Raw genomic sequence first — 22203 nt, forward strand, 5'->3', positions numbered from 1 at the left:
GGTTAGGTAGATAAAAGGATGGATGGATGGATAGATGGGGGTGAGATAGATAGAAGGATGGATGGATGGATCGATGGGTGGGTTAGGTGGATGGATGGATGGATGGATGGATGGATTGATGAGTGCATGAGATAGATAAAAGGATGGATGGATAGATAGGTGGGTGGTTTAATTAGATGGATGGATGGATGTATAGATGGGTGGGTGAGATAGATAGAAGGATGGATGGATGGATAGATGAGTGGGTTAGGTAGATGGATGGGTGGATGGGTGAGATAGATAGAAGGATGGATTGATGGATAGATACATGGATGGGTGGTTTAAGTAGATGGATGGCTGTATGTATTGATGGGTTTGGTGAGATAGATAGAAGGATGGATGTATGGATAGTTTGGTGGGTTAGGTAGATGGATGGATGGATAGATGGATAGATACATGGATGGGTAGATGGATAGATGGGTGGGTGAGATAGATAGAAGGATGGATGGATGGATAGATGAGTGAGTTAGGTAGATGAATAGATAGATGAATGGATGGATGGATAGATGGACGTGTTAGGTCAATAGAGGATGGATGGATCGATAGATTGATTGGTGAGATAGATAGAAGGATGGATGGATGGATAGATGGGTGGATGGGTTAGGTAGATGGGTGGGTGAGATAGATAGAAGGATGGATGGATGGATAGATGAGTGAGTTAGGTAGATGAATAGATAGATGAATGGATGGATGGATAGATGGACGTGTTAGGTCAATAGAGGATGGATGGATCGATAGATTGGTTGGTGAGATAGATAGAAGGATGGATACATGGATAGATAGGTGGGTTAGGTAGATAGATGGATGGATGGATGGTTGATTGGATGGATGGATAGTTTGGTGGGTTAGATAGAAGGGTGGATGGATGGTTGGATGGATAAATAGATGGATGTGTTAGTTAGATAGAAGGTTGAATGGATGGATAGATGGCGGGTTGGGTAGGTAGAAGGATGGATGGATAGATGGGTGGCTGAGATAGATAAAAGGATGGATGGAGGGATAGGTGGGTGGGTTAAGTACATGGATGGGTAGATGGATAGATTTGTTGGTGAGATAGATGGAGGAATGGATGGATGTATAGATGGGTGGGTTAGTTTGATGGATGGATGGATGGATGGATAGATAGATGGGTAGGTGAGTTAGATAGAAGGATGGATGGATGGATATATGGGTGGGTGAAATAGACAGAAGGATGGATGGATGGATAGATGAGTAGGTTTGGTAGATGGATGGATAGATGGGTGGGTTAGGTAGATAGAAGGATAGATGGTTCGATAGATGGTTAGTGAGATAGATAGAAGGATGAATGGATGGATAGATGAGTGGGTTAGGTGGGTGGATGGATGTATGGATGGATGATTGGATGGATGGATAGATGGGTGAGTTACTTAGATAGAAGGATAGATGGATGGATGGATAGATGGATGTGTGGGTTAGGTACATAGAAGGATGGATGGATGGATAGATGGGTGGGTTAGTTAAGTAGAAGGATGTATTTATGTATGTATGTATATATGGATAGATGGGTGGCTTAGGTAGATAGAAGGATGGATGGATGGATAGATGAATAGGTGAGATAGATAGAAGGATGAATGGATGGATAGATGTGTGGATTAGGTGGATGGATGGATGGATGGATGGATGATTGGATGGATGGAAAATGGGTGAGTTACTTAGATAGAAGAATGGATGGATGGATGGATAAATGGATGTGTGAGTTAGGTACATAGAAGGATGGATGGATGGATAGATGGGTAGATTAGGTAGATGGATGGATGGATGGATGGATGCATGATTGGATGGATGAATAAATGGGTGGGTTATTTAGAAGGATGGATGGATGGATGGATAGATGTGTGGGTTATGTAGTCAGAAGGATGCATGGAGGGATAGATGGATGGGTGAGATTGAGAGAAGGATGGATGGATGGATAGATGGGTGGGTTAGGTAGATGGATGAATGGATGGATGGATAGATGGGTGGGTTAGTTAGATAGAAGAATGGATGGATGGATAGATGGGGTTAGTTAGATCGAAGGAGGCATAGATGGATGAATGGATGAATAGATGTGTGGGTTAGGTAGATAAAGGATGGATGGATGAATAGATAGATGGATGGGTGAGATAGAAAGATGGATGGATGATTGGGTGGATGGATGGATGGATGGATAGATGGATTGATGGGAACATTTCTCCTGGCAGACAAGCCTCTGTCCAGGTTCACTCCCTGCTTCTCAGTTTCCATTTTGGGGACTGAGGAAGTCTTGGGGAGGATAGGTTTTATGTTTGCTGCTTTGGGCTGAGTCCTGATCCCAGAAGAAGAGGAGAGCCGAACATCGGTGGTCTGTGGCCACCCTTTATGACTGTGTGTGCCTTCAGCCTCTACAAATAGCAAAGTTGTGACCCTTTTCTTTCCTCCTGGGAGTGGGAGGTGTATGGATTCACCCAGTCTGTATGGAACATGGATGGAAGCTCTGTATTTGAAGCCTGGCTTTTCTGCTAAATGCTAGTAAGCATTTGGATAAATCATTAAATCTCTTCAGATCACAGACCCCTAAAATAGAAAAGGATTTTTCCTGAGATTCCTTCAAACTGAAAATCTGATCCTTTCACTGTTTCTTGTAGATTTAAGTATGAGCATTTCAAGGCACAAGGTGAGAGTCCAAGGACCTGGACTCAAGTCTTTCCTCAGTTATAAGTGTTGTAAACCGAGGCAAATCATTTTCTCTCTCTGAACTTCAGTTTCCTCATCTGTAAAATCAGGGGATTGGACTAGTAAGTCTCTAAGACCTCTACAAGTCTAAAACTATGGGTCTGTCTTCATGTGTCTGGTCTTTCTAAAGCTTTTGTTGTCTTTCATGGTCTGACTTTTGAAGGATTTCCTCTTGTAGAAGAAAGAAGTATGGAAGAGAAAGGCATGGTTCCCATGATGGTAACAGCCGTGTGCCAGGTGAGTTGGAATTTCCTCTTTCTTTCAATGATAACCAGAACCTCAGAGAAGGAGACCTTCATTTCTCATTTGTTGTAACCCAAGAGATCAGAGCCATACTTGCTACTTGCCTAGTGTTCGTTCTCCCTGACCCCAACTAATTCACAAAGGCGTCCTGATCTCCTACATGCTCATTGCCGAGATGGGTATCGTGGCCATCCAAAAGATGGATAAGCGACTGTCTTTTTGGACAAAGAACTCTCATCTTCACCAGACTGATGGTACCGAGTGAAATGCATGAATGAGGGAGTGAGCATCTATTAAGAAACAGTTATTTTGTACAAAGCAGCAGATCAGAATAGAAAAGTGAAACGGTTCTTGTTCTCAGGGAGCTCATATCCTAATGGGGAGATGGTGTGTCTGGGAGATTTGAGCTGTGAGTCACGTAGCCAGTCTCAGAGTTTTTTGAGTGAGATGATAATGTGTCATATAACTTCTGATAAAAATCCTTCTCAGTTTCTGCCAGCTCTCGGGTAGCGAGAACCCTATGTTTGGGCCTTCAGCAGCTGGGGCCACAGCAGTGGCCAGTCTGGAGTCTGCTGGCCGAGGGCACTCCTTCTGGGGCTCGGGCGGGCGGGCTCCCCCAGCATCTCAGGGGACATGGCGGCCAAGGTGCGGGCGGCAGCCTCTCTGCCCGCTCCGTGCTGTCTTCTCCCTTCCCTTCCCCCTGTTTTTAAAGCTCCGAGATGAGTTGGTGTCCTGAAAAGGAAAATAAATATCAATGTGCGTTTGCACGGGGAGGGATTCGTGAAGAACGTTGATTTGACTTCCATGAGTTACCATCTCATCTGGGACTGGACTGGACTAGCCCCGCTGGTCGTGGCAAGAGAAGCGTCGGTTGGGGTGATCCCCATTGTGGAAGGCCATGGAGAACATTCATTTCCACTTCAGCAAAGAGCGGATCCTCAGCCCCCACATTCTGGGCAGAAGTATGGGGGAATCATGGAGGGAGCAGTGATGGGTTAAACAGGAGACCGTATCTAGGGCATTAGCTCAGAAATTGTTGTCATGGGTTAAGGCAGGAATGGGCGGCTAGGTGGCACAATGGGTAGCGCGCCAGGCCTGGAGTCAGGACGACTCGTTTTTGTGATTTCAGATCCGGCCTCAGACACTTTCTAGCTAGGTGAGACATTTCACACCGTCTGGCTCTGTCTCCTCATGTGCAAAATGAGCAGGAGGAGGAAATGGCCAAACACTCCAGGAGCTCTGCCAAGAAGGCCCCAAATGGCTTAGGAGCCAGACGAAGAACAGCCACTAGGGAATGCCGCGGAGGAGGCTGTGCATTGCTTATGGAAAGGACTGGGGGGCTGGGAGTGGGACGTGTCCGAGGCTGCGAGGGCCCGCTTGTAGCGGGGATGTCCCAAGCGTGCTGGAGGAAAGCTTTCATGCCGGCCATTTCCCAGCAGAGCCTCCCTGGCGCCCGCCCCACAAGACTGGGGAACGGAGGGGGGCTCCTCAGGGGGACCTCGGGGTCATCCAAGCCAACCTCCTCCCCACTTTATGTTTGGAGAAACTGAGGCCCAGAGAAGCCTTGGATCTTGCCCAAAAGTCCTCAGAGTTTTTTATTTTGGTCAGGCAGTTGGGATTAAGTGACTTGCCCAGAGTGTTAAGTGTCTTAGGTCAGATTTGAACACAGATCCTTCTGACTTCAGGACAGCGCTCTATGCACTGCATCGCTGAGCTGCCCCGAGCTGCCCTCAGACTCTTAAATTCAGCAGTCTTTCCACAGCACCTGGCTGTCTCCCGCCTTAGTTATTTTGAATTCAGACTGAGCCAGTATCATCGCATTTGCTCCGATTTCCGTGTTCTGCCTTCATTTACTTTTTGCAGTCTTTACATCGTCTTTCCTTGTTCTAATTTCTTGTTTTAAATCAATCCATTCTCATCTTCCCATAATTCTACAACCTAACATACTCACTATTCCTAGTGACAAAATAAAATTCCGTTATATTCTTGTTCATTAATTCCCCCTGGGTTTGTGGTTTTACCGCACAGAGAGCTGCCATGAATACTTTTGGACCAGAACTTCCTCATTGACCTTGGGGTAGAAGGCTGGTTGTGTGATCGGTCGATCTTTGAAGCAAACAGTGGGCATTTATTCGGTGACCTCCTGTGGGCCATGCACTGCTAAGTAGTAGGGTTAGGGCAGAATTACTTCTCAGGGCGTCCCCAGTCTAATGAGGAGACAGCGAGTAAATGACTAGACAGCTACAAGGTGCTTTCTCCTCTGTCCCAGTGTGTAACGTGCTGCAGCTCCTGGTGGCTCCTGCCCAGCCATAGCCAGAGCGCTCTTCCTCGGGTTCCTGCACTCCTGCCATCATGGGGGGGGACTTAAGCTTGCCCCGACTTCTCCGTCCCTCAGTCAGCTCCTCTCCTGCCTTTAACCCAGCAGAGATCGTGTCTTCTCTGACTCCAAGTCACCTACGAGGATCTCCAGGGTTGTTGGCAGGGGATTTCTGGACGTGATCCTAATCGTTTGTCCTTCTGCCTTTCCCTTTGCCTTCCAGCCCTAACTCTGTTCTTCTTCTTCCCCATAATCTCCAATCCCTTTTGTTCACTCTCAGACCATCCTCGCTGACTATATTCTCTCTCTGGCTATATGCCCTCTCTTATCGCATTACAAATCTGTCTGACTTATACACACTGCTCGTCTCTTGGGTCTTTTTGCCTTTCATAGTTTACCAGCCTTGGATCCCCCATCTGTCTCTTGCTCTCTAGGCAGGCTTTTGGTTCTATCTCCTCCATGTAGCTTTGGACTCTTCCTTGTGACAAAGAAGCGAAGTTAAGTCAAAACGACTCCTCCCAAGCCTGAGTCTGTCAGTGTGTGAAGCGTTGTGCCCCCAGAGTTTTCCATCTCCAGTGAGAGGAAAGAGCGTTGTCTCATCCCTTGTCTAGGACCAAACTGGTGCTTTCAGCTACTCCGAATTCAGCTGTATTCTCTTGTCCTTTCCATTTATGTTACCATTCTCACCGGGTAGAATGTTCTCATGGTTCTCCACCTGGTTGTCGTTTTTTGAATCTTCCTGTGTTTGTTCTGAATCTCTTATATTAGTTCTTAATCTAAAATAAAATTCCATGTTGTCCATGGCCACCGTTTGTTCAGCCGTTCCTCAGTTGATGGGCACCCGCTTTGTTTTCAGTTCTTTGCTAGTATGAAAGGTGCTCCTGTGAACCCTGATACAAATACGGGGTCTCTCTTTGGCTTGGACCTCCTCAGGCTTTAAGTCCATTATGTTGTGGTCTTTGTGGTCTTCTGATCTATACAGTTATTTCCTTCGTATGTTGAAGTAACAGATTCTAGCTGTGTGACTGTGAAAGGACGGGGGATCCTGCTTAGGAGATATAGTTTTGGGAAGATAGCACTTTCCTGCTTTCCAATTTTTTAGCAGTAAGAACTTAGTGGAGGCAAAGAAATAGAGATTTGTCTCTTCACATTCAAATTATTATTTTTTGTTTTTGTTTTTGTTTGAATTGTTAAAGCTTTTTATTTTCAAAACATATGCATGGATCATTTTTCGACATTGACCCTTGCATAGCCTTGTGTTTCCGATTTTCCCCTCCTTCCCCTGCCCCTCTCCCCTAGATTGCAAGCAATCCAATGTATGTTATATATGTTAAAATATATGTTAAATCCATTATGTGTAAACATGTTTATACAATTCTCTTGCTGCACAAGAAAAATAAGCTCAAAAAGGAAAGAAAATGAGTAAGAAAACAAAATGCAATCGATGTTCAAATGAAAGGAAAACATCGGACTCACTTGGATTCCCATTTATAGGGTGCTATTAAGAGCGCGAGATCATCAACGTACCAGCAAGTCTAAAGCAAAGTTAAAAACACCTTCAGGAGATATTTGACTAGAAATATTCTGAATCCTGAGTATTGTGGACTGTAGCCCATACAACGAGTTGGCTTTTTGTCTTCTCAAGATCTTCGTGAGAGAAGATCCTTGGCTGAACAGGAACGTGTTTGTTCTTCTCAGGAATCAGTGACGTTCAAGGATGTGGCTGTGGACTTTACCCAGGATGAGTGGGGACAACTGAACTCCGCCCAGAGGGAATTATACCGAGATGTGATGCTGGAGAACTACAGGAACCTGGTCTCCCTGGGTAAGGACTGGTCCCTTGGCCAGAAGCTGTGGCAGTGTCTGAAATCCTTAGCTGACTTTGGCCTGTAATGTGGGACAATCCCCAACCATTTTGGAGTAAGGGAAGTTGCTTCTGCTCCTTGTTCCTAGGAGAAAGGTTTTTATTTTATATAACTGAGTAATTAGGAGGTTTCTGGTATCATCCTTGAGGCTGCATCTTTCCCATTCTTTGTTCTCCAGGTCAGAGGTTCCTTATTTAAGACCCCAGAGCAGAAAATTAGAGACTTGAGAGATTCCCATCTTCGTATCAAGGATTAAGTTTTTGAGGACACTGTGACTCACCTTTATTTATTTCTTAGGTATTTTATGAGGTCCTCTCCAGCCCTCTGTGGACCTTTTTTTTGGGTTGTTATTCCTGAAGAGGAAGGGGACTAGGGTTGAATGCAGAGATGGCTCTGGTCAATGCATTTTCCTACTGTTTTCCTATTGAACAGGGCTTCCAGTTTCCAAACCAGAGGTGATTTCCCATTTAGAGAGAGGAGTCATACCGTGGAAATTGGGAAAAAAACTCCCAAGAGATACCTGTCCAGGTAAGTGAATGAATACCAAGATATTAGGAGTCATTGCAAGACTTAATAGCAAGAACCTCCTCACATATTCCCAGAATGGTAGATCCAAAAAGGGCCTTAGATAGCACCTTGTCCAACTCCCCAATGTCTTAGATGTGGAAATGGGCCCATAAAAGGATGGCTGGGGCTTGAGTCTAAGAGTTGTTATAGCTATCCCCATGCACTTACTAGTAACTCTTTCACCTTCACTCTGGATCCTATTCCTTCCCACCCTTTCCCATGATTTTTTTTTTTATCTTGAATCCTTAAACTTGTCAAATTTTCCTTTCCTTTTCTTTTCCCATATGTATTTTATTTAATGATTTGGTTTCAGATATATATTTTGAGCATATATGCACATGTAATATATGTGATATAAATGTATGTGTATATGCATGTATGTATGTGTGTGAGTATATATAAAGATATATACATATGTATGTATGTGTGCAAATGTATATAGATATATACACATATGTAAATGTGTGTTTCCCTATGTTTTCTTGATGTTGCTGGGTTGGTTTTTTTTTTTCAATCTGCCTTCCAATTGCCTTCATTTTTTATATTCTCAAACTCTCCAAGCCTTTTCCATTTCTTCAGATCCCATTCTGATGTTAAAATCTTGCAATCTGGCTTCTAGTTTCAGTATTCTATGGAAAATACTCCTTCCAATGATCTTTTTTTTTTAATTTAATTAATTTTTTAGGTACATTACTTTGTGAATCATGTTGAGCCTTCTAGTAATCTTTGATTTCCATAAAAGCCTTAATTGCACAAATTAAACATTTTACAGTTTGCAAAGTGTTTTCCTCACACTCACAGAACCTTAGACTTGACAGGGATCATTTCTCAAGAGTCATTTCTTCTTCTCTCTGCAACGTCCCATATGAATAAACAAATGAACAAATAAATGAAAATATTTTATGAATAAACAAATGAACAAATAAATGAAAATATCTTAAAGAACTTTTACTGTAGACAAAGTACTGAACATGCAGATAAGCCAAATGAACTGCTCTAAAGGCGTTCACATTTTAATTGGGAAGATGGTATGTAGGAGAATTTAGCTCCAGTGATGGCCTAGTATTCTGTAAGGACCTGCTGCAGGGAAGATGCTAAGGGCAGAAGGTCTGGGTGGCAAGTAATCCAGTTTGACCAGAGGTGGAGGGGTGCTAAGCTGATGTACAAACACCTTATTTAGTTCATTTTGGTTTGAAAACCATTTAAGTTTCTAGCATCAAACCATTGTTCAGTGCCAAGGACATTAGAAAACATTTATTTCCTGGGTCTTTTTATTTTATCATTTTTGATTAAAAGGTCATTTTCCTTCTTTGAAAAAAAGTGAAGACTAAGCTCTGAGCAGTTTGGTGCTCTCTCTCTTATTGGTCTTCCACCCCCATTGTGACCTCAGGAGAAAGTACTGAACCAGTAGAGATTCAGAAAAAGAAAACCTCCCCTATTTTTATGAAGCTAAGCTTCTCTTATCATATTCAGCTGTTTCAGAGCTTTTTGCTCCTATTATTTTGATGAGACTGTATTCTATGCATCTATGGTATATTCATCCTTTGTTACCTGACTTTGCTTCCATGTTTTGTACTTTTTTTCTCCCAAATCTCAAGTGGGTGGGTGCATTCCCTTTTCATCTAAATAGATTATTTAAAAACAACTCCCATTTTACCTTACTGAATTGTTACCCTTTTTGTCTTCAGAATTTCTTTCTTGAGCATCTACCATCCCACATAGGCTGACTTCCCCATCAGATTTAGGCCCCGGGATCTTATCTAGCCTTCCCCTCAAATCCATTAAAATTTACTTTCCAAAAACAGTGTTTTAGTCAGATTTGGTCTAATGTTCTTCTCTTTCTTTGTCACATCTCCTACCCCCTCTAATGTTTCCATCATTTCACATGAGCAACTAGTTCTTTCCTCTTAAGGAGAATTGTATCTGTAATGAAATTATTCTACTTGGCAGGTTTTTAAATATTTAAAAATAACCTCTCTCCTAAGTCTTTTTAAGTAAAACATGGCTGCTTTGTGTATGTGTGTGTGTGTGTGTCAGTTGGGGATAAACGATTTGCTTAGGGTCACACAGCTAGGAAATGTTAAGTGTCTGAGGTCAGATTGGAACCCAGGCCCTCCTGCCTTCAGGTGCTATCCACTGCACCTGTACCCTTTTTAAGAATGAAGTGATTAAGCTCACTGCCTACTTGTACCATTATCTTACAAAGGAAGGGGCAGTTGTCATGTCCAAAAAGATATATTAAAAGATGATATAAAAAACTCACCTGAAATTTAAATAAATGATAGCTACTCTGGCTAATCAGCCAGTTTAGAAATCTAATCATTTAAGAAAATGAGGATCTTTTTGAAAGTCCTTGATATGTTTAAAAAAGAAAAGTTTGCTAATGAATTCCAGATTTTTGTCAAAGATTGAGCTTCCTAGTCTTTGGTTTCCTGAATCAACTTGTTTCTCCTTCTGTATTCTTTGTCATTTTCTCAACGATTAACAGCAGGGGTTCTTTAATGGCATCAAGATGTTCTTTCAGCTCTTTTTAAGTGTAATAATTTTTCTTAGATACTAGTACTTAAAGCATCTCCAGGTTGCTATTATCTTCTTACATATCTGGAATTTTGTTTGAATCTCAGCAACGTTTGTTCTGTACTTTCTATGTTAATAATTTTCCTTTTTAGAGAAGACAGTCTAAAATTTACCATAAAGGAATTTCCTTTCTCTTTGCACAAAGAAAAATTAATATTGATTTTTCCCCCCTTTTTTCAGAGTTCTTTAGTTGGGAAATTGGTTGTAAAAGCACAGAGTCACCTTTACCCCAGAACATTTCTGTAGAAGAGCCCTTCGAGGAAGCACTCGGGAAGAATGGTACCTGGATTTCCAAGCTAGGAGAAGTCTGGGAATGTAATCTCAAATTAAATCAACAAAAATCTTACCAGAAAAGACAGTCCCATCAAGGGACAGTCAACCCTAGAAAAGGCTCTACCGAGATTAAGATCGATGAATGTAATACATTTGAAACAAACTTCAGCCTGGGACCAATCCTTTTTGTCCAGCAGAGAGCCGATACAGAAGGAACTCTGCATAAATATGATAAACCTATAGAAAACTTTAAACAATATTCAGATCAAATGAAGCATCATGGAATTATTTTTGAGAAGATTTGCAAATACAATCAATGTAGGAAGTCATTCTGTTATCATTCAGGTCTCAATAAATATGATGGAAAATATGTTGAGGAAAAAACATCTAATGGCAGTAAATTTCAGAAAGTCTTTAGAAACACTTCATCCTTTTCAAATAATAAGAAAGTTCGTGCTGCTGAGAAACCCTTTCTTTGCAGCGAGTGTGGGAGAGCCTTCAGCCAGAGAGGAAATCTCACTGAGCATCAGAGAACTCATACCGGAGAAAAGCCCTTCGAGTGTCATGAATGTGGGAAGTCTTTTAGCCGCAGCGCACATCTTACTGAACATAAGAGAATCCATACTGGGGAGAAACCCTTTGTGTGCAGTGAGTGTGGGAAAGCCTTCAGCCGGAGCGGACACCTTACCGAGCACAGGAGAGTGCACACGGGAGAGAAACCCTTTGAGTGTCACGAGTGTGGGAAGGCCTTTTGCTGGAGCGGACAGCTTACTGAACATAAGAGAATCCACACTGGGGAGAAACCCTTTGAATGTAACGAATGTGGGAAGTCTCTTAGCAACAACTTTTGCCTTACCCTGCATCAGAGAATCCATACTGGAGAGAAGCCCTTCGAATGTAATGAATGTGGGAAATCCTATAGCCGCAGTGGACACCTTATTGATCATAAAAGAATTCATACAGGAGAGAAACCCTACGAGTGTAATGAATGTGGGAAATCCTTCAGCCAGAGAGGACACCTTACCAAACATCAAAGAATTCATACTGGAGAGAAACCCTTTAAATGTAATGAATGTGGGAAATCCTTCAGCCAGAGGGGAAATCTTACAGAACACGAGAAAATCCATGCTACCGTGAAGCCCTTTGAATGTAATGAGTGTGGGAAAGTTTTCAGTAGGAAATCTTACCTTCGCCTACATCAGAAAATCCATCGCTTACAGAAAACCATTGACTGTACTTGATGGGGGAAAAGACTGACACTGTAGTTATTGCCTTATTTGATATGAATAAATGGTTAAGTGAGTTAATGAGTGAAAAAGCATTTAAGCACTTTCTATGGTAAAACAATGTGTTTGTGTTGTGCAATAAGTTACAGATAGAAAATCAAGATGATTCCTGTGCTCGAGCTTATATTCTAATGGGGGAAATAGACTTATTTAAGATATTTTAGGTGCAAGTTAGATGGAAAACTCCAGTGGTTCTTAGGGTAGAACAGCAAGGCAGATGGTAATGCCGTTTCTTTAATATTATTTTCACTGACAAAACTATATCCATTTCTGATATTGAACCACTTGACATCATTTACCATGTCTGAGAGTCGAAAAAGCTTAGAGCTGATCTAGCCCAATGTGTACTGTACCAGTAATTTCTTCTACTTGTTAGCAATAGTAATTTTATCATGTTGCTATTTATATTGTCAGATTTTATGGAGTATTTTTGTACTTAAGTACACTGGGAAAATTAACATGTACATGTAACAGGTCCATTGAAATAAGTGTTTTAATCCAAGAGCCAGCATAAGCCAACAAGAAGCGCACATGGTGAAAATAGCTACAAAACAAGAATCCTGATTCTCTCCACTTTCATTTGATGTCAAATTGGGAGTTCTAGCAAGTTTAATTAGAGGGATAATAAATAGATTAAAGGGATTAATGTGAAAATGAAGAGGTTGAAATAGCATTCTTTGCAAATAGCATGGGAGCATATATAAGAAATCCATTTGTTTCAAATAAAAAATCAGTGGAGATAGTATATAGAGTCAGCAAGGTTACAGATGAGCAGATTAATGCATAAATTAACTCTTATTTTCTAGCAGTAGAAATCAAGGTGAGGATGGGGAACAACGCACACATACAACCCCCCACACTATTTATAATAATAAAATCCATTAAATATTTGGCAGTTAACCTATCTAGAAATATTAGAACAAATATAAAACTATTATGACTGTTTTTAAAAAATCATTAAAGAGAATATTACAATAAGTTCCAGAAAATAACTTTACCTATAAGGAAGAAAATCAAATAAGGTCTTAATTGTGAAAGAATTTTTCCATTCCTCAAATAGAAAAAAAAAAAAGACTAGGAAAATATAAAAAAATGACAGGCAAAAAATTGACATCTAAAATAAACCAGTAACAATGGAGAGATGGTCAAAGAATATTAAAAAGGCATCATTTGAAAGGGGAAAAACTAAGAATTCTAAGAAATTCAAAACTATGATGGATACTGCTTTACTGCCACCAAGTTTGCCTCCTCCCGCCATCCCCCCAAAAAGTAAAAACAGTGTAACTTGATGCCGGCCGGATTGTGGAAAATCAGGTCTATTTGTGAATCTTTTTTTATGGAGAGCAATCTGCATGTCATAAATGTTATAAATATAACCATGTCCATCGACTCAATAATTTCATTATTTGCAATATTCCTTGACGGTGTTGTCAGAAATTTCAAAATTTGGGAAATGTTCGTTATCACTGTCCTGTTATAACTGAAATGTAAAATGTTCTACTGTTTAAATAAATTATTGTTGTTCAGTCTGGTCTGACTCTTCATGACCCTCTCCGGGATTTTCTTGGCAAAGATACTGGCATAGTTTGCTATTTCCTTCTCCAGTGGATTGGGCAAATAAAGACTAAATGCTGGGGTTACATTGTTTGTAATTGCCTGAGATGGTAAATAATGCATAGCAAACAAAAAAAAGAACTAAAAAAGAGTATACCCTAATTACAATCTTGCAAGAGGAAAAGTAAATAAGAATGAAGAAAAACTTGAGAAGAAGGCACGCTGAATAGTTAGGTCTTTTTATATATTGAAAAGAATTTAAATTACATATTTGTGAAGGAGTTTTCATTATATTGACATTTAACATTAAATTTGCAATAAATCATTTAAAAACAAGTTTTATGGTACAGTTCCAAGGAATGATAGGTGTAAGGTTTATAATCATGTTGAGATCCAGCCAAAGTGGAGTGAAGGAGTTAAAAAAAAAGGATTGGGGAATTTATCTTCATTGGGTCCCATCCTCCTTTAATTGTTTTCAATCCCTTCCTTTTGATGTCTCAGTGACCCTTTTTCTGGCCAAGACATTTTAGGAGTTAATATGCCAGGAGCTTAATAAATATTGATTAATTGGTTCCTTGTTTTTCTATATCATCCCAGTTTTTTTTACCTGCTTTCCTTCCTTTGCCCCATTTTTGCCATCTCTCACTTCTATGGTTTTATCCCACAATGAGTCATCCATAGGAGGGAAACAGAGATTGCTTCTGTGCTATTTCATCTTGGTTCTTCCATCTTCATTTTTGTTTCTTTAAATTGCATTTATATTTTTATCCCTATGTGTATTTAAAAAAAAGTTTTTGTTTTATTTTTTAATAATAATTTTATTTTTCAGAATTCAAGCAAAGATACTTTTCAACATTCACCCTTGCAAAATCTTGTGTTCCAAATTTTTTTCCTTCTTCTCTCCCCTAGACAGCAAGTAATCACTATAGGTGATGAGGACTTCTAAATGTATTTTCACACTTATTATGCTGCACAAGAAAAACCAGATCAAAAGGGGGAAAAAGTGAGAGGAAAAAGCAAGGAAGCAAACGGCGAGAACAGAGGTGAAAATGCTATGTTATTTTCCATACTCAGTTCCCACAGGCCTCTCTGGGTGCAGATGGCTCTCTCCATCACAAGGCTATTGAAATTGCCTCAAATCCCCCCACTGTTGAAAAGAGCCACATCCATCATAACTGATCCTCTATAATCTTGTGTACAATGATCTCCTGGTTCTGTCCACTTCACTCAGCACAAGTTAATGTAAGTCTCTCCAGTCCTCTCTGTATTCATCCTGCTGGTCATTTCTTACAGAACAATAATATTCCATAACATTCATATACCACAATTTATTCAGCCATTTTCCAACTGATGGGCATCCATTCAGTTTCCACTTTCTAGCCACTACAAACAGGGCTGCCACAAACATTTTGGCACATACAGGTCCCTTTCCCTTCTTTAGTATCTCTTTGGGGTATAAGCCCAGTAGAAACCCTGCTGGATCCAAGGGGATGCACAGTTTGATCACTTTTTGAGCATAGTTCCAAATCACTCTCCAGAATAGCTGGATCCATTCACAGTTCCACCAATAATGTATCCGTATCCCAGTTTTCCCACATCCCCTCCAACATTCATCATTATCACTTCCTGTCATCTTAGCCAATCTGAGAGGTATATAATGGTACACACTACACACCTCAGTTATCTTAATTTGCATTTCCCTAATCAATAATGATTTAGATTTTTTTTTCCTGTTCTGAGTTTCCCTTTGGTTCTGATTTTTCTCTCTCAATATGACTCATAAAGAACTGTATTTTTAAAAAAAATAATAGACATTTTTAACCAGAAAAAATAAAACAATAAAAAAAATTTCTAATCTGGGAAAAAAAAGTGATTTAGGGCAATTTTTCACATGACTATAAATGGCTTTAATTCCTTCATCTGAAAATTGTTCATATTCTTTGACCATTTCCTATGTGTCTTGATTATCCCTAATTGTTTGTTTATAGGGACTTTTTGTGTCCAACTTGTGGCAGACCATTTTGAGTTCAAGAGAGCTTGAGCTGTAGTCTGATCAGCCACAGTAGGACACACTGTAACTCGACGCTAACATAATAATATCATTTTGGTCTTCATCAAGAATAAAAAACAACAACCAAGTTTCTCTTTAATTTTTTTTCCTGAGGTAATTAGGGTTAAGTGACCTGCCCAGGGTCACACAGCTAGGAAGTATAAAGTGTCTGAAGTCACATTTGAACTCAGATCCTCCTGACTTCAAGACTGGTACAAAAAAAAAATAATAATAATGATAAGTAACTATAGGTATAAGGAGCCAGTCTCCTTAGATTTGAAAATAGAACAAAATGAGAAGCTCATTCAGCAGTGTTGACATTAAGAATACCTTGAGTTGATTCCCCTGAACAAAGCTCCTTGGCAAGAGCTGGCCTTCACTTTCCTAGCCAGGTGAAAGCCACGTGCTGTTATATAATCAAGGACTGAGGGAATAATATCAATAATCTGAGCCTTTCTTCCTTCCCTAAGCCTGTCAACTTGTGAGAATGGTCTCAATGTCAGTTAAGGGAAAAGCAAACTAACTTGCGTGAGAGCAGAGGGGAGAAATTGCTTTTACCACATAAGCTCTAAACATGGAGTTATTAATTTCAGCTCTCCTTTGTAATTATATTTTTTATGGTTCTCTTTTTGGGGGTATTTGCAAGTCACATATTATGCTCATATCTGGTTTGTTCCCTATCTTCAAATACTGTACTTTTCCATTTTTCTCATCCCGTCTTAATGGTCATTCTGCCTCTACTTCACCCCTCATGGCTCACTCTTCCTTATCTCTGAACATTGTACAACCCTCAAAGTTTTTTTTTTTTACTCCATATCTATCCACTCCTTCTCTCTGGAACACTTGCACCATAAATCACTTCCATTCATCCTAAATATTTTCCTTTCTCATTCTTTCCATCTTTTGGCAGTCGCTTGAGCTCTGGTTCCCTTTCAAATATACTTAATTCTGATCTACTTACTAGTGCTGGAGTCAAAATACTTGTTGGGCTTGTGATAGATGATTAATTGGGCCCCCTATCTTATGCCAATCATTATCAATCATTCTGATATGATTCCATAGGGGTAATATTATAAGTGTTATATATTAGGCCCCAGAGTGTGAACTGCAGATTGTAAGTTCATTAATCATAGGAAGCTAACTATGGACCTCTCTTGTTTTTCCTTGCTAAGATGACCCCGTCTGTGGTCATGGAAAGTCCCCCAGATAGATTTGTTGTCCCTCCAGACCTCATTATCTCTCCCATTGCCCGACATGGCCAGGTGGCCATGAGCATTTGACCAATAAGTCTGTTTTTTGTTTATTGTCAGTGGCCTTTCTACTGGCCCATGGATCAAAGGAGATTTTTGACATCTGTTTATCAGCCCAATCCAGGGATCTGCTTGTCAGCTTGATAGAACCTCTTTTATTTCTTTTTTTAAAAATTTTTATTTTTATTTTTTTATTTTATAATAACTTTTTATTGACAGAATCCACTTCAGGGTAAATTTTTTACAACATTATCCCTTAACAATAAACTGGGAAAACATTTTTACAATCAAAGGTTCTGATAAAGGCCTCATTTCCAAAATATATAGAGAATTGACTCTAATCTATAAGAAATCAAGTCATTCTCCAATTGATAAATGGTCAAAGGATATGAACAGACAATTCTCAGATCAAGAAATTGAAACTATTTATAGACATATGAAAATATGCTCCAAATCATTATTAATCAGAGATATGCAAATAAGGCAACTCTGAGATACCACTACACACCTGTCAGATTGGCTAGAATGACAGGGAAAGATAATGTGGAATGTTGGAGGGGATGTGGGAAAACAGGGACACTGATACATTGTTGGTGGAATTGTGAACACATCCAGCCATTCTGGAGAGCAATTTGGAACTATGCTCAAAAAGTTATCAAACTGTGCATACCCTTTGATCCAGGAGTGTCTCTACTGGGCTTATACCCCAAAGAGATACTAAAGAAGGGAAAGGGACCTGTATGTGCCAAAATGTTTGTGGCAGCCCTGTTTGTAGTGGCTAGAAGCTGGAAAATGAATGGATGCCCATCAGTTGGAGAATGGCTGGGTAAATTGTGGTATATGAACGTTATGGAATATTATTGTTCTGTAAGGAACGACCAGCAGGATGAATACAGAGAAGACTGGCGAGACTTACATGAACTGATGCTGAGTGAAATGAGCAGAACCGGGAGATCATTATATACCTCAACAACGATACTGTTTGAGGATGTATTCTGATGGAAGTGGATCTCTTCGATAAAGAGAGCCTTAATGGATCAAAGATGGACAGAAGCAGCTACACCCAAAGAAAGAACACTGGGAGATGAATATAACCTGCTTGCATTTTTGTTTTTCTTCCCGGGTTATTTCTACCTTCTGAATTCAATTCTCTCTGTGCAACAAGAAAACTGTTTGGTTCTGCACACATATATTGTATCTAGGATATTGTAACCCATTCAACATGTAAAGGACTGCTTGCCATCTGGAGGAAGGGGTGGAGGGAGGGAGGGGAAAAATCGGAACAGAAGTGAATGCAAGGGATAATGCTGTAAAAAATGACCCTGGCATGCGTTCTATCAATAAAAAGTTATTAAAAAATTTAAAAAAAGAAGCTGCCAAAGAAGAAACTCCAAAGTATGCATGTGTTTATGCATATATACATACTCTACACGTATAGCTTACTAACACTCCATTTTGTAATTTTTTAATTCAGTCAAGAAGCTTTCTTAAGAATTTACTATATATTAGTAACAATACTAAGCACTAAAAATATCAAAAAAAAAGACAAAAATTTGGTCCCTGCCCTCAAGAAGTACATATTTTAAGAGAAGAGATAACATGTAAAATGTACAGACAAAATGTGTAAGGTGTAAATGAAAAATAATCTCAGAGGGAAAAAACTAGTTGGGGAAGAAGGATGAAGGAAGACCTGAATACTACTTTCCCCCAAAATAATAAAAAGACCCTGGAAATATCATAGTAATAACTAATCAATGCACAGGTGCATTGTCAATCCCAATACCTCAACCCAAGTTGCTCAGAGTAAATGTGCCTAATTATATGACAAATTTCCAGTATTAACTATTACATACAATATTTCCCATCTAGTTATATTTTGTAGGTTGGAAATGAGTAATTGAAATTATAAGTAATAAACTACCTGTATGTTTAATGAGGCATTAGTGCATGAGCTGACCTTTTAAAAAACATTTCTATATCACTTATTCTTTATTTACAAAAGCACCTGATTTGCCTTTCTCTTTATCCTAAAAAACTGGGATTATCCTAAAAAAAAAAAAAAAAACTGGGATTAAGTATAAATTCAATTGAGCCTGTAGGGATCTAACCATTAGGTAGTTACTGAGCTTCTTGTTCCATTAAAAAATATCTGGCAGTCATATGTCATCTTCTGAGCAATTTATTGCACAACATTATTTTTTGTGGAACTGAAAATGGTCTTTAGTGACTTGGATAATCATCAAATGTTAGAGTTACAAAGTATAGTGTTCTATTTTGTTCTAGGATATTTGGGATCTGATAGTGCTGATGGATGTCCTCCCTTCTTAAAGATCTGGGAGCAGAAAATCAGAGAATTCTCAGTACAGGTAAAGGTTAGTGGCATGATCCAACAAGCTGATAGCAGAATTTGAGCAGACAGATTTATGAGCTAGAAATGATCCTAAAGGGAAGTCAATGTAAGAAGCTTATACTCAGAATTCCATCATCTGATTTAAAATTAAAATTCTATGTAGGCAAAGTCAAGGTTTAAAGCAACAAATGCTTTTGGTAAGTCTAGATTTTAAGGGGGTGAACTAATTCCTCTCTCTCTTCCCACTCTACCGCTTCCTTGAAAAAGTCCTGAGTATATGGCTCTGTAATTTCCTTCACTAAGAGTTTGTTTTGCTCTATAGGAAATACTGAATATGAATATGGTTCCAGTGAGTATAAGTCTAGGTCAATGTGTGCATGGTGGGACAGGTATTGATAAAATAGAAGAAAAAAATGCATGGAGAAGTGGGGGAGTAGCATGTGGGCCAACAGGCTTACTAAATGAATGACGGAGAAGGGCATTATCACTTGACATCAGTGAATAAATTAATAAATAAATGAATGAGTGAATGAAAAACCACTTTTTAAGTATGTTAAGCATGTATATACTATATGCCCAAGGATTAGGTTAAGTGTTAAAGAGAAAATGCACAAGCAATAAAGGCTTTAACTTTAAGTTGCTTACATTTTGATGAAGGGAAACAAAATAGAGGTAAGTGGTGGCCAAGAAGGAGTATTTTGAATTACAAAGTCTTGGAATAGTGAGTGCAAATATATGCAAGTTGATTCACATGATCTTTCTAGTATGATTGGAAGTATTGTATTTTTTATACCTGCAGAGCAGGAAATCAAAGGTGTGAAGGTAGGGATGTGCACAACTGGTGGCAGTATTGATGGTAAGATGTCTGAGTTGGAATGTAAAACATGGCTGGGATAGATAATAGACAATTGGACTCATACACCAATCAAGATTGTACCAGATTTAGGGTCATAGATCTAGTGCTATGAGTGTTGACTCTACCATATAGTCTTCGTTTCAAAGTATGCAAAGTCAGGGAAGTAAACAACACTCAGTGGTCCAGAGTTACAATGGCAATTAGGCTGTATGGCAAGAAAATCACTCAGGCGGAATATAAAGCATAACTAGGGCCCTTTTCTCTGCCATTATTAGTCTCTAGTGGATTCATTTAGTCAATAAAACCTGATTTTATACTTGCAGAGACTTCTGGGGATTTATCCTTATCTTCCTGCATCTTTTAGGATATTCTGGATATTATTAAAAGGTGATATGAGTTTTTTTCAACCTCCAGTACTCCAAAGTCCTATAACAACCTACTACGGACACCATAATAAAGGAAAGAATAAAAAGCAAAAACACAGTATGAGTTTGAAGGGTGTTCAACATGGAGGACCAAACCAAGTCTTTATAACACAACTCTACAATGGATGATAGGTGAAATCAATTGTTTGCTCTAGCTAAATATAACATTGGGAGTAATAGACAACAAAGGAGATTAAAACTGTCATGCAAATGGAGGGGCTCAATCTCACTTGACTTGCAAAAGGAATAAATGTAAAAGATTTACATGAGTAAAGTCATCTTGCAAGCTCTAGTAGAGTTTAAGCAGGGTACCAAACAAAAATTGACTATTTTTGTAAAAGCATTGACCATCAGCCATGCTGAATTGTATTCTTTTGATAATAGCAATTCTATGACAATTCATTGCTTTTACTCTACAATGTTGCTGACTGCTTCAGAATGGTCGTTTCCAGTAGTTTCCCTACAAATCCTTTGCTTGAACACACACTCCAGACATATCAGCATATATAAGTTCTCCAGAACTATGGAATTTCTGACAGCTTTGGTCATACCACAATTCAACCCTCCAAACTTTAGTAGAAGCTTTGATTACAAATGGAGAAATCCATCGAATAATATTGCCTTTGCCTTTATAAAGACATAGAAGATTTGGAGGTAGCAATAGCTTCATCCTTTAGATGCTAAATAGGCAATCTAAGATTTTTTGGTTTTTGGATTACTACTGTTTGCAAAAATGCAAATAGTTCACATTTGTTTCCCAGTGTTCTTTCTTTGGGTGTAGCTGCTTCTGTCCATCCTTGATTAATTGAAACTGAGTTAGATCTTCTCTTTGTTGAAGAAATTCACTTCCATCAGAATACATCCTCATACAGTATCCTTGTTGAGTATATAATGATCTCCTGGTTCTGCTCATTTCACTCAGCATCACTTCATGTGTACATTACGCACATTAGATGCGCATAGAAAATATTCTGATATCTAAAATAAGATATGCACTTATTGATGTACATGAAACGATTAAATTTGGAGGGGTGCAAAAGTAAAATTTTGATCTAATATTGTATTCTTTTCATGAAAGGTCCTTAAATAAAGCTGGATAACCACTTGTTGGCATTCTTATAGATGGCATTCTAGATTGGGAAACATTTTGACATCTAAGCTACTTACTTGAAATTCAATGATTTTTTTTTCCCATGACAACAAAGAATCTTAATTTAGGCATGATGAAGTTGAGGTTTGTATCCATGAATGGCTTGTCTATATTAATATTCTCATACATTAACTTCCATCTGCTCTCTGTATATAGATAGATAGATAGATAGATAGATAGATAGATAGATGAGAGGGAGAGGGGAAGGGGAGAAAGAGGGAGAGAGAGGGGGGGAAAGGGAGATGGAGAGAAAGAAAGAAGGAAGGAAGGAAAAAAGGAAAGAAGGAAGGAAGGAAGGAAAGAAAGAAGGAAGGAAGGAAGGAAAGAAGGAAGGAAGGAAGGAAAGAAGGAAGGAAGGAAGGAAGATATTGTATGTATCAACTTAAACACATGTATCCTCTATCATTAAAATGTGAGCTTCTTGAGGCAAAGGAAGTTTTTGCTTTTTATTTTTCATTTTGTATCCTCAGCACTTAGGCACAATGTCTGACTTTTAGAAAGTACTTAATAAATATTTGTTGATTGTAGATTGAAAAAAAAAACAACATTATCCCTTGCACTAGCTTCTGTCCCGATTTTTTCCCTCCTCCTTCCCCCCCCAGATGGCAAGCAGTCCTATATATGTTAGATATGTCGCAGTATATCCTAGATACAATATATGTTTGCAGAACCGAACAGTTCTCTTGTGG

At 39.2% G+C, this 22203-nt stretch overlaps 1 protein-coding gene across 1 annotated transcript; it reads left to right on the forward strand.

Moving 5' to 3' along the window:
• Positions 1–2343: 2343 nt before the first annotated feature.
• LOC127556630 (zinc finger protein OZF-like) lies at positions 2344–13405 on the forward strand. Its single transcript, XM_051989895.1, has 4 exons — positions 2344–2988; positions 7010–7136; positions 7609–7704; positions 10501–13405. Exons 1-4 carry the CDS (start codon positions 2941–2943, stop codon positions 11832–11834), a joined length of 1605 nt encoding a protein of 534 aa, XP_051845855.1. The 5' UTR covers positions 2344–2940; the 3' UTR covers positions 11835–13405.
• The last annotated feature ends 8798 nt before the right edge of the window (positions 13406–22203 follow it).

The sequence above is a fragment of the Antechinus flavipes genome, chromosome 3 (assembly GCF_016432865.1).
Source record: "Antechinus flavipes isolate AdamAnt ecotype Samford, QLD, Australia chromosome 3, AdamAnt_v2, whole genome shotgun sequence".
NCBI lineage: Eukaryota > Metazoa > Chordata > Mammalia > Dasyuromorphia > Dasyuridae > Antechinus > Antechinus flavipes.

What these genes read in the sequence shown, in the direction of transcription:
- LOC127556630 (XM_051989895.1), top strand. Translation starts at nt 2,941, where the DNA reads ATGGAAGAGAAAGGCATGGTTCCCATGATGGTAACAGCCGTGTGCCAG. An exon ending in TGGTAACAGCCGTGTGCCAG is followed by an intron (nt 2,989 to 7,009) that starts GTGAGTTGGAAT and finishes TGTTCTTCTCAG; the next exon opens with GAATCAGTGACGTTCAAGGA. An exon ending in CCCAAGAGATACCTGTCCAG is followed by an intron (nt 7,705 to 10,500) that starts GTAAGTGAATGA and finishes CCCTTTTTTCAG; the next exon opens with AGTTCTTTAGTTGGGAAATT.